At 44.1% G+C, this 13,472-nt stretch overlaps 1 protein-coding gene across 1 annotated transcript; it reads left to right on the forward strand.

The window, feature by feature from the left end:
• Positions 1-9,595: 9,595 nt before the first annotated feature.
• LOC135213850 (cuticle protein 19.8-like) lies at positions 9,596-10,905 on the forward strand. Its single transcript, XM_064247953.1, has 2 exons — positions 9,596-9,607; positions 9,749-10,905. Exons 1-2 carry the CDS (start codon positions 9,596-9,598, stop codon positions 10,592-10,594), a joined length of 858 nt encoding a protein of 285 aa, XP_064104023.1. The 3' UTR covers positions 10,595-10,905.
• Positions 10,906-13,472: the final 2,567 nt, after the last annotated feature.

Here is a 13,472-nt window from a genome sequence, read left to right on the forward strand (position 1 = left end):
CGCAACGTCAGGTACGCCGTTTTGAGGACGCTCGACGAGACGCCTTGGAGGACGCTTTTGAAGACGCTCGGCAGGACGCTTTGGAAGACTATCGTCGGGATGTTTTGCTTGACGCTTTGCCTGTGGAGAAGGCTTTCGAGAGCGCTCAGAAGGACGCTTTGAAAGCGAAAGCTGGACGCTTGAGCGTGAAACCGTAGGACGCTCCTCGAGAGAGACTAAGAGTAACCTCTCTTGACGCGCAGCGCGGGTCAGGACGCTCTTCGTGGTTCGAGCTCTAAAGATCGACAGAAGGTCGGTCGCTTTTGAAGAGGCTGATTTTAGTCTTCCTCGAAAGACTTTTGTTGAAGGCTAGACCCGTTGGGCGCACGCCCTCTCCAGAGGTTCAATCTCCTTTGCCATCTTCGGGAGGAAGGAGAGCTTAGTAGTCCGGCGGACTCAGTGGAGGAAGAACAGCCGTCAGTTTCGTCGGTTTCCGACTACAAGGTGCTGGTTCGTCTTTTACGTTCTTTGTTTGGTGAGAAGTTCCAGCCTGCAGCTCCTAAGTCCTCCCCCTCTCAGTTTTCGTCTTCCGAAGTCGGGCAAGGTTTCGGAAAGTGGTGGAGATGAAGACTTCCTTGTCCACTAAGAGAGCATCAAGAAATTGCAGGATTGGATGGAACGTCGGAATGGATCAGGGCAAGTCGACTTTCGCCCTTCCTCCTTCAAGACTCAGTGGGAAAGGCGGCATTTGGTAGAGACCAAAGCTGAAGTAGGAGTTAAGATCCGTCTTCTTCCCAAGGGACTTTGCTAGTCGGTAGACGCCCAGAAGAGATCCTTTTATCGTCGCTAAGATTTCATGGACACCAACGGAGATCGACCATCACATGAAAGGTCTGTTAAAGACTCTGGAAGTCTTTAACTTCCTAGAACTGGTGCCTAGGAGTCCTGGATCTTCAATCTAGGAGTCCTGATTTTCTTTGAGTCTGGGGGAGCTGTCCATGTGTTGTCATGCATGGACAAGGCCGTCAGGGATGGTTTCGGAAGAGTTAGTGTCTCATTTCGGCACTGCTTTCCTCAAGAAGAGAGCTTGCTTTTTCTGCAATTTACAGCGAGGTCTGTTTCTGCATCGCAGAAATAAGCAGAGCTTCTCTTTGCACCTCTTTCGAGCCATCTCTTACCCCAGGCTTATGGTAAGGGACCTGGCAGTGAGCCTACAAGAGAAGGCTACCCAGGATCTCTTGGCCCAGTCTTCAAGACGTCCCGCAGTCCCTACCACGTCGTCGTCTGGACGACCTCCTAGGAAGGTTAAACCCTTTCGTAGCGGCCCTCCCTCGAGAGCTGCTCCTCGAGGGAGAGGACTTGCAAGAGGAAGAGGTTCCTTCAAACCTAATCCTCTAAGTGGAGAAGAAAGTCCCTTCAGATGCCTGTCGGAGCCAGGCTAAAGTTCTTTGCGTGGGTGCGTGGAGAGAGAGAGATACAGATGCGTGGTCCCTCAAGATAGTGGAACAGGTACAAGATCCCCTTTGTGACCCTCCTCCTCTTTGCTACGACTCCCAGAGATCTTTCCCCCGTCGTATCAAGGGGAGAAACATCAGGTTCTTTTAGATCTTTTAGATCAAATGATCATGAAAAAGAAGCGGTGGAGCAGGTCTTAGACCTGGGGTCACCAGGATACTACAACACTTTTCCTGTCCCAAAGCAGTCGTCGGGGTGGCGTCCAGTCTTGGACGTAAGCAGCCTGAATCTCGTTTTCGTAGAAAAGAAAATTCAAGATGGGAAACACCTCAGTCGGTTCTAGGAGCCTTAAGAACGGGCGAGCTGGATGGTGGGTTTCCTTGGACCTACAGGACGCATACTTTCACGTGCCTATCCACCCTCTTTCAAGAAAAGTTTCTGAGGTTTTATGCTAAGGGACAAAAGTTTGGCAATTCCGAGCCCTTTGTTTCGGTTTAAGCACGGCTCCGATGGTATTACCATGCTCATGAAAAACGTAGCGAGATGGTTACATTCTGCAGGAATAAGAGTCCCTGTATTCTCGACGATTGGCTGATCAGAGCATCGTCAGAAGAAAGGTGTCTGAAGGACCTTCACTTCACTTTGGCCTTGGCGAAGTCCCTGGGACTTCTGGTCAACCTCGAAAAGTTCGCATCTGACCCCAACACAGTCCATCGTGTATCTGGGGATTCAGATGGATTCAGTTTGGCTTTTCGAGCGTTTCCGTCCCAGGAATGACAGCTGCAAGGCTTAGAGAGAGTTTCGGCCTTCCTGGGGAAGGAAGCTTGCTCGGCGAGGGAAGGATGAGTCTGCTGGGAAACCATTTCCTCGCTGGAAAAGTTTGTTTCCCTGGGAAGACTACACCTCAGACCTCTCCAGTTTTTCTTAGCAGACGAATGGAGAGTCAGAGAGGATCTGAATGCGACTTTTCATCACCAAATCGGTGAAGAACCATCTAAGATGGTGGCTAGATCCTCGGAAGTTTCGAGAGGGGTTGTCCCTAAAGCTTCTGAGCCCAGACCTAGTGTTGTTTCCGACGCCGCGGTGTCGGGATGGGGAGCAACACTGGGAGGGGAGGAAGTGTCAGGCACCTGGAGGGGGAACAGGTGTCCTGGCACTCAATGTAAAGGAACTAGCGGCGGTTTTTCTGGCGCTACAGTTCTTCCAACAAAAGGTTGCAGAGAAAGTACGTCCAAGTCAACTCGGACAACACCACAGCCCTTGCGTACCTAAAGAAGCAGGGAGGTACACACTCCCGTCCTCCTCTTTTTTATTTAGCGAGGAGATTCTTGGCTGTGGGCAGATGCGAGACGGATAGGATCCTGACGAGATTTATCGCAGGAGTCCAGAACGTCAGAGGCAGACCTTCTCAGCCGACAAGATCAAGATCCTGCCGACGGAATGGACCGTTGCACCAGGAGTCTGTCGAGAGCTCTGGAGCTGTGGGGGTGTCCGTTTAGTCGACCTATTTGCGACGTCGAGAACAAAGAGGTTGCCTCTTTATTGCTCCCCTGTGCTGGATCCGGGAGCAGTCGCGATAGACGCTCTGCTCTGGGTACTGGACGAACCTAGACTTGTATGCCTTCCCGCCATTCAAGATCATGGGGGAAGTAGTAAGGAAGTTCGCGGCATCGGAGGGGACGAGGTTGACCCTGATCGCCCCGATGTGGCCCGCGAAGGAATGGTTCACAGAGGTAATGTCATTCATCATAGACTTTCCGATGGACGTTGCCCTGGAGGAAAAGATCTACTCAGACAGCCCCACTTCGCAAGATATCACCGAAACCTCTCCGCTCTGGGTCTGACTGCGTTCAGACTATCGAAAAGCTGGCCAGAGCGAGAGGTTTTTCTAAAGCAGCTGCAAAGGCGATCGCCAATGCTAGGAGAAGTCCTCGAGAGCTGTTTAACCAGTCGAAGTGGCTTCCTTCAAGGGCATGGTGTAGAAAGGAGGGAATTTCCTCTTCCACTACCTCTGTGAGCCGATAGCCGATTTCCTGCTATTTTTAAGGAATGTACAGAAGCTGGCTGTCCGACCATCAAGGGATATAAGAGTATGCTGTCGGCAGTCTTCCGTCACAGAGGACTAGACCTGTCTGATAACAGGGATCTTCACGATCTCCTGAGATCATTTGAGACATCCAAGATACCTCAGGCGAGGCCTCCTTCTTGGAACTTGGATTAGTCCTTAGACTGTTAATGTCGAGTCCTTTCGCAACCTCTACATGAAGCGTCTCTTAGGAACTTGACGAAGAAGGCTCTTTTCCTAACTGCTCTGGCGACGGCGAAGAGAGTTAGCGAAATTCAGGCCATTTGTAAGAGAGTGGGCTTCAAAGGGGACAATGCTGTCTGCTCTTTGAGTCCACTTTCTTAGCAAAGAATGAAAACGGTCGAACCCTTGGCCAAGGAGCTTTGAAATCAAGGGTATGACAAGCCTTGTGGGCCAAGAACCTGAGAGAGTCCTGTGCCCTGTCAGGGCTCTAAAGTTTTTATGTCTACAAGACTAAAGAAGTACGAGGTCCTCAGATAATCTCTGGTATTCGGTTAAACGACCCGATATACCATTATCCAAGAACGCATTGGCGTTCTTCTGAGGGACGTCATTAAGAGGCTCATTCGTCTTCCACACAGATCGATTTGAGCCTCTTGCGAGTGAAAGCTCACGAGGTCAGAGCTGTCGCAACCCTCGCTTGCCTTCCAAAGGAACAATGTCGATCAAGGACATCCTTGACGCCAGCCTTTGGAGGAGCAATTCAGTATTCGCCTCACACTACTTGAGAGATGTGAGAACGTTATACGAGGACTGTTGTTCTCTTGGGCCATACGTTTTTTCTCTGCAGACACAGTCTTGGGGGCTTGGGGGCTGAAGGTAAGCTCTCTCCCATATCCCTTAGTTAGGTTTAGGTTAGTTTTTATTGTTGTTGGTTTTTTGGTTGTGGTGAGGTTTTTGGTGAAGACCTCCCATCTCTAGCCTAGTGTTCAGGGGGTCTTGGATAGTTGGTCAGGTGGTGGTCAGTTGCTTGCGTTGCCCTCATTTGTATGGCTCTATGCTCTTGTCACATTGAGGTCACGTCCCCGTTGACAGAGCATCCAGAGCGCACCAGCACTACAGGTCTCCACCTGGCTGGCAACTCTGATTAACGCACAAGCAGGCTGAAGTGACAGTCAATCACAGAGTCTACTTTGCTAACAGGTGAGGAACCAAGGTGTATATCATCTACTTAATTTAAGTTTCCTACAAATCCATTCTGTCTCTTCCCCACCATCCGAAGGTGGATTCAGCTATAATATATCTGCCAAGTAAGTTTCATGAACAAAAATGTATTGTTATAATACAATTAAGTTTGTTCATACTACCTGGCAGATATATATAATTAAGTGCCCACCCACTCCCCTCAGGAGACAGTGGCACTGATAAAAATATGAATAGAAAATGGAATGGTTCCTGATATCCGCCTCCCAGCGGCGGGAATGGTACTACCACCTGGCCGCCCACTGCGTGTGCCGCGAGTTTGAAATTCTGTCGGACTTCGGAGAATACAGCTATATATATATCTGCAGGTAAGTATGAACAAACTTAATTGTATTATAACAATAACACATTTTTACACGTATGTTAGTTTATGCACACAGTCTTATGACGTTCCAAAACATTCTGGTCTTGTACTTCTACCACTCAAAGTTTCATAACCCTTCGTAATTTATGTATGTTTTCCTTCCACTTTGTTTTATTTTGCTTGTCTTTCGCTGTTGTGCGAGGATAGCTTCAGTGGCCGTGTAGACTTGGTGGGCACTAGAAGGGTTCCTTAGCTCTGAATGCTTCGTGGGCCGACAATTCCGCTCAGGACAATTCAGCGTCGACAATTCCGCACCGATAATTCAGCAAATGACAATTCAGCTCTGAGACCCGTGATGCATTTGGGGTCGTCAGGGGATCATACAATTACATTGACTCTGAAGGAAGCAGACCCTGCACTACGTAGCAGATGCCCTTGGTTCCGTGTGTCTGCCACTAACCTGACTGTGAGCCCTGATGCCCCCAGTAGCTGCGCCTTTGACTGTCCCTGTCGTGCTTCTTGAACCTGTGCAGGATACCCCAGAAGTCGCCGCTGCAAAGGCTGCTCATGAGGCAGCCTACACGAGGCAGCTGCCGCTGCTGTAGCTGCTTCTGATCGCAAGAAGCGCTCTGTTTTGGCAGCCCACGCTCTGGGTGTGTACCCCTCACGTCGTTTCTCCTATGGATTCTCTGCTCCCTTGTCTTATGGCTACCCAGCTTATGGAACTTACCATTCTTATGGAGCCCATTCTACTCTGCATACCCTCATGCACTTACTACCACTAGGGACGCTACCCTTCTGAGTGTGGTGAACAACCCAGGGCATGCTGTTTCTTACCGGGTGGACTAAAGGAAGCCTCTAATATGGGCTTAACTGTCTCTTGAGGTTTAAGAACGTCAAAGATGACGTCGCTAAACCTACAACCAGGTGTGGCTGTTGACAGCTTTCCATTTTATGTATATAATGTAGAGACGAGGGGGGCAGGTTGTGGTGAGTAGTGCGGCTTTCAAGGACGTGGGACCATTCCCATGCTCAACATTATTTATCTTAAACAGGCTGAGCTGACGTTCTATACAGCAGAATTAATTGTTAATTTTCAGCGGGAGATGTTGACACCCCCTGCGATGTTCATTTTTACCCCTAGGAAACTGTGGCCGACTCTGGGTACAACGATAGACAAGTAAAAAAATGCGCCAGGTTTCTTCGGCGCAATCAAGTTTTCTGTACAGCGTATAATGATGTATAAAACTCTCATCCACGGCCCATGAAACTCAGCCGCGGACCATGAAACTTTCAGCCACTCACGATCATGGCTAATTTTAACCTTAAATAAAAAAGAAAAACTATTAAGGCTAGAGGGCTGCAATTTGGTATGTTTGTTGATTGAAGGGTGGATGATCAACATACCAATTTGTAGACTTCTTACCTAAATAATTTTTCAGATCTGAGGGCGGACGGGCAGACAAATAACCATCTCAATAGTTTTCATGAACAGAAAGCTAGAAAAGTTGAAGTACGCCATCAGAATTTCCAAAAAATGCTGGCTCTTTTAAATGTAGCCAGTTTGGCGTTCTAGTAGCGTAGGTCATTTGAAATCACCCATCATTTGTACGAAATCCAAACGGTAAGTCCTGGTGGTTAATGTAAGTGGGATAACGGAACAAGTCAGAAAGAAACAGATTCCGAATAGAGAGGAGAGAGAGAGAGAGAGAGAGAGAGAGAGAGGAGAGAGAGAGAGAGATGAAGCCAGACAGACAGACGGAGAAGTCTTAGGTTATCGTCTTAGCGAAACAATCTTCAAGAAAAAAAATCCAGTCCGCTTAAAGACAATGTAAACTAAGAATCATGTATTGAATCTCATTTTTAATTTTTCTTAACATCGTATTGAATATAACCAAGAGTTTATGAGTTTAGGCACATCATTCTAATTTTCCATTGTAATTTCTCTGGTGCTGGATATTTTTTAGGATTATTTTATTCTTGGAATGTGTGTGTGTGTGTGTGTGTGAGAGAGAGAGAGAGAGAGAGAGATTAATATGACATAAGTTCAACGACCTGAAGTAGGCGCGCGAAAAAGAAGAGATTAATGTAACCACATTTTTGTCGCTCACAAGTGAACCATGTCATCAAGATATCGTATTTAGGTCATAGGCTGAGAGATAGAAAGATAAATTACTTTTATGCCCTAAATTTTGGCTGAGAGAGAGAGAGAGGGAGAGAGAGAGAGAGTCATATATAACTAACACCTTTCAACAAAATTTTGTCCTCCAATATTCCTGCTACCAATTTTCTCTTTTTGTAAATATTTTTTTGTTTTTGCATCGTGTACGTAAGTAAATTTCCATGAATTAATTCACTATTTGATTGGTTCTTAAATACTGGTGTTCTAAAAGTAAAGGCCATTGATGCCATATTTATTTAAAACAAAAAGCTGTATTTTTTTTTCTTTGTAACTCTTTCATGATTTTTAATATTACTGGTATTGACATTAATCTGATCTTGTCATTTGCCAGTCATTTAAATCTGTTCCTTTACTTTTAATGATAGATTATCGTATCGTAGTTTACTACATGTCTCTATGTTACTGGGGGTCAAAAAGAAAGGGTGTTAGACTAACAGTCTCATCCCTTAAGTCTTGCGTTCTCCTTGTGCGGTGTACTGTAGGTATTACTGGAGGTTCTTTGAAGCGTGCCTTCGGCCCCTTCGTTTCTTTAACTGTGCCTCTTTTCATATCCTCTTTCTTCCATCTAACTTTCCACCTACTCCTAACAATTTATTCATAGTCGAACTGCAAGGTTTTACTCCTGCTACCTTTCAAACCTTTTACTGTCAATTTCCGTTTCAGCGCTCAATAACCTCATAGGTCCCAATGCTTGGCCTTTTGCCTAGATTCTGTTTTCAAATTAATCCTAAAATCTTCCTGAGAAACCGGATGGCTCTGCCTTTTTGGCGTCACCTCCTTCTGAGGGGTGTGTGGTGGACTATTTTTATTATCATGGGGAAATAGTTAAGTAGACCACTGAGGATTGGACAGATGTTTGTTACTGGACATAAGGGTCGTTTCCTAATCAGTATTTTAGATCTTACCTAATAGATTGTAACTCCATGGAAACTTCACATTTGGATAGGCTGATAGTGTTGGACTGACAAAATTCATTTTAGGGATTTTTTCTTGAATACTTGGTAAACGATGTGGGACGAAATATGGACAGTCACAAAAAAGCTAAGTATAAAAACATGTGAAGGTCATGAATTTTAGTAGAGTAACAAAGAGATAATTCATTTCATAAAAAAAAAACCTCAGGCTAAGTTGTTGCTAGGATGTTTGGGCTCTGAATGAACAACTTCTTGTACGGTACGCACTGCTCCATCTACCTACCGTGACCATCCGATTAACGACCAGAGAAGATAGCTTTGTAGCAGTAATTTGAACCAAGGTCCTTTGATTTGAACCACTGCCCGAGTTCCGGATGTCATCATAAAGGCGATATACAGCTTGGAGACATAAACTCCATATTTTCGCAAAGCCTCCATCGGACCTCGCCCATATATATGATCAGTTTTAGCTTCCGAAATCAATATGTGACGAGAGGCCTTGAGCTCTTTGTCGTTAAGCGTAAACTGACTAGTCTTCGCAGTTCTCATGATTTTTTTGGGGTTTTTTTTTGTTTTTCGTTACATCTATATTGTCCATTTATACATTCATAGAATGCAATCTTTTTACTTCAGCATACATTTCTTGAATTTGGGTACTAAGAGTGAATGTCAACTAAGAGTAGTTTCATTTTCTTGGTAGAAAATAGCGAAGAAGTCTAGACGGAAAACCTTAGTTTAAATCTTTCAAGAATATCAAGTTGCATGAATATTTTTTATATATACAGAACATCTTTGATCCATGTATTCTTTGACATCTGACAGGCTTCTAGGAATGTTTGATAATTTTCACGTTCAACTTTGAATGCTTGAGTGACTGTATTCACTATTGAATTACAAATTGTATTACCATTGACTTGTAAAATTAAATATGAAAGAACTGTATCATTCGTTTGGAATGTTATTTCCACAAGTTTCATTCTTTTGAATAATTACCGTGATCGTACTTACCATCCTTATATCCCCTGCTTGTTACTTATTATTTTTTAAATTCAAACTCCCATGCCTCTTTCCCTCATTATGTGCTTATTAATTGTCTTTTTAAAGGTATTTCGTATGCTTTATATACCATGCATATTTCCCCACTCTCTTATATTCATAATGCTAATCCTCTCCTTATTTCCCCAACTTTCCATATTCTTCCTCATAGTTCCATCATCGCTCCTCATCGACACGAAGACTGGTCACTGCTGACTCCCGTTTTGTAAAGGCGGACGCAAAATGTCAGAAGTCAAAAGGAAACCGCAGCTTGGAAATGTTTCCTCCAGCCCAACAAGTAAGGAGGACTCTGGAGAATTTCCCTCCTTCAACGCCCACGCCCAACGCCCATTAGTCCTTGTTGTCCGGGAACATGTATATAAGGCTTCCCAATTGCCGTCAGACGCAGACACGGCTTCCTCTCTCGCTGGATCACCATGAATGCTCTGGTAAGATCATAACGGGTGTTTGAGATGAGTTCGGCCCTGCTGGCTGTTGTGAAGACTCCATGATCAGTGTATTATAAAGCTTTTCAAGATAAGGAACCGACGAGTTTCATGTTTCACCTTAGCTATATTATCTTTTTTCAGACTTTGCTTACAATCGCAGCCACAGCTGCCTTCGCTAGTGCCCATCTAGGATACAGCCAAGCCTACAGTGCACATCCAAACACATACCATGGTCTTGTGCCCCATGGGTATGGGTATACAGGCGTTTACCCTGCGTCTGTACCTGTTTCTCATGCACCTTTAACCTATAGCCATGCAGCCCCTGTGACATACAGTACCGCTCCTTACGCACCTGTTCAGTCCCAGTACCATGCCCAGGACGAGCTCGGCCAGTACACCTTCGGGTATGCCGGAGGTCCTTCCGCCCGCTCCGAGACCCGCGATGCATTTGGGGTCGTCAGGGGATCGTACAACTACATCGACTCTGAGGGGAAGGTCCAGACCCAGCATTATGTTGCCGATGCCCTTGGTTTCCGCGTGTCTGGCACTAACCTGCCCGTGGGCCCTGATGCCCCAGTAGCTGCTCCTTTGGCTGTTCCTGCTGTGCTTCCTGAACCTGTACAAGATACCCCAGAAGTCGCCGCTGCAAAGGCAGCTCATGAGGCAGCTTATAACGAGGCAGCTGCTGCCGCCGCCGCAGCTGCTCCAGAACGCAAGAAGCGCTCTGTTTTGGCAGCCCACGCTCTGGGTGTGTACTCTCCACGTCGTTTCTCCTATGGATTCTCTGCTCCCTTGTCCTACGGCTACCCAACCGTCTATGGCGCTCACCATGCTCTTACTCCATATACCCATGCTACTAATACCTACCGTATCCCATATGCCATGCCCATGCTTATGCCCCTCCCGCGCATGTGCATGTGCCGTCTGTTGCTGCCCATACTGTATCAGGAGCAGCCACTCCAAGTGGCACAACACTCCTCCGAGTAGAGAACAGTCCAAAACACGCAATTTCTTACCGCGTTCATTAAGGGAAAGATGCACAGCCTAAAGGAGCTGGGAAAGCCAGCCAGCAGTGGCTTGGTGAAGAAGGCGTTTGTACATACTAAGTGGCGCAGAGCCTTTCTTCGACGAGTTATAAGAAGTTTCTTCTTTCAAAGCGTTTTGTTAAACTCGTCGTTGAAGCGTTGGCGCGCTTTTTCTAATCGTGTCCAAAAATGTAGAGAGCTTTTCGTGACCTTTGTGATCCTGATGAATTGCTTTTTCCGTCATAAATACAAAATATGACCCAAAAACGTCTTTAAAATTTCTTTACCTTGGAAGTGGGTAACTGTGTCTGCACGATCTAACAGATTATATAAATATTGTGAGCTCATTTCGGAGTGCATGGATTTTTTTAAACATTCTTACGACGTATAACCATCTTTTGTTTTTTTAAAAATTCTATACATTCTCACATAGAAGCGCACAGACACACACACACACAAACATATTATATATATATATATATATATATATATATATATATATATATATATATATATATATATATACATACACACACACACACAAATATATATATATATATATATATATATATATATATATATATATATATATATTATATGGAAATTGGGCATCTGGAACGCCAGATATTATAGAAAAAAAAGCCAACGCAGCATTTACAGCTTATTGGCCAAATTTTCCATGCATTATCAATTCTCATCTTCACTGCTGATGTACAAAATATACAAATTAAAAACAGACTAAGTAAAAAGCAATGTATGGTAAATTGATACAATAGTTAAAAATATTTTTAAAAACCATGAAATCAGTAACATAATACAATAAAATGAAAGGAAAACTTTAAAAGTAGAAAGACTAATGCCTAACTCTGAAGACCCCCCCCCCAAAAAAAAAATAAAAAGAAGATAAATAAATAAAAAAACCAACTGAGTGACGCCCGCCCTCATTTATGGTAAAGGGGGGACCCGTCTTCTTATGCAATATACCAAACAAAGTGTAGAAGTGATCCTGACTTTTTAATGGCGGGGGGGAGGGGGGGAGGGCAAACTGCTTAATATTTAATGATTCCAGAATGGAGAGAGAGCGAGAGACGAGAGAGAGAGAGAGAGAGAGAGAAATAGTCACTGGGTCCCTGGACAACAATATTAAAATTCATACATGAAAATGAAATTTGACGCTTCTTGCAACGATGAATAACTCTAAGATGAGACTCAGTCTTTACTAAGGAGTCTTTTGGTGGCTCCTACATATTTCCTAGTTTTTCATTTCTATCAGTTGGAACAATAGACCACCAAAGATCTCTTCAAAGCAGGAATCTTATCTTTATGACAGAACAATAAATCCATGATAGTTAGATATAAATAATTAAATATTTAGTGAGGGAAACGTGTTCTGAAGTACCTTCCGTAGTTGCAGTTAATTGATATTGAATTGAATAAAGGAACAGAGGAATTGATTAATAGTTTTGGCTAGGTTAGGTACAGATTGACGAGGTTTTTAAAACTCCATCATTCGAAGTTCTTTCACATATTTGTCGAATGAGGATGGAAATTACGAAATGGTTTTTGTATCATTTCACAGCACTGAAGCTGAGACTTGATTAAGTCTCTAAATTTAGTCTATAAGCCACGCTGGACTGTTTTCCATCATAGATTCTGGTCACTGAGACTTCTTCCACTTCACTCTTTGTTTGGTATCCCTTTCGTTCTCTCACCAATTATACGTACGGGTATACTTAAGTCAAAAAAACGTACTTTCCTTGATCTTGTAACCGGGGTATGACACATGTAATGTTTTGTTGAAGATGATTTACGAATTTTCAAAGTAATTTCGTATACCTGCAGGAAGCATCATCGGTACTGATTGTTTGTACGGTTTCTAGAGTCAAGGGCCTTCCTGTCTAACAGCTTTTACCTTCTATTAGTTTATGCTTACTCAGTCTCATGACGTGCCAACCAAACCCCCCCCCCCCCCCCCCCCCCCCCCACACCCCCACCGCGTAATTTCTGGTCTCGTACTTCTACCATTCAAACTTTCATAACCCTTCGTCCTTTATGTTTTGTTTTAATTCCACTTTGCTTTATTCATAATTGTTCTTTCACATAAATTAGCTTTTCTTAGTTTTTTTTATTCGACATAGAATGAGATGAGAACTTTGGTTTTGTTACCTCATATCGGTAGAAAATAAAATAAATAAAACATATCATACGACTGCTAAGCGCTTAGAAAATTATGTTTTAGTTTTTGTAATAACAACATACTTCAAAACTTTTTACTATATGCAGACCCTAACAGCATCAGAGATGATGCTTCGTCCCTCCCCTCCCCCCTCTCTTCGAGAAATGAAGAAATTAGCAAATAAAAGGCAAGATATGTAAAGATTGAAAGATAGGATGACCTCATCAGGACGTGAGACCGAGATCTTAGAAGAGGGGTTGTTACGGGAGCCGTAAAGAAATCACACACCCACACTCATACACACGGGGGCGGGGGGTAGGGGGCTGGTTGATGGGTGAATTCTAGTCTGGGACAGAACGCAGGAAACAGGAGGCTGATGATTTTGTGAGGTATTTGATTGACACAGTTTCCTGACAGGTTTTCGAGTGTTTTAAATCCTTGACTACACGTAGAAACAATCCCAAAGATTCCATAACTTTAGAAGTCAGAGAAAGGAAAAGGAGATATTCGAATACAAATTTTTAGAGAAGAATTTAGAAGATGCAGTTGTCTCTTCCCCAAATAATTTTCCTTTTACACTTCAGTTTTCATCCCTCATTCTGCTTCCTTCCACGGTCTCCCCTCGCCTACCAATCCAAACTCTAGGCTGATCAGCCTAACTGAA

This window comes from Macrobrachium nipponense, chromosome 43 (assembly GCF_015104395.2).
Source record: "Macrobrachium nipponense isolate FS-2020 chromosome 43, ASM1510439v2, whole genome shotgun sequence".
In the NCBI taxonomy this organism is placed as follows: domain Eukaryota; kingdom Metazoa; phylum Arthropoda; class Malacostraca; order Decapoda; family Palaemonidae; genus Macrobrachium; species Macrobrachium nipponense.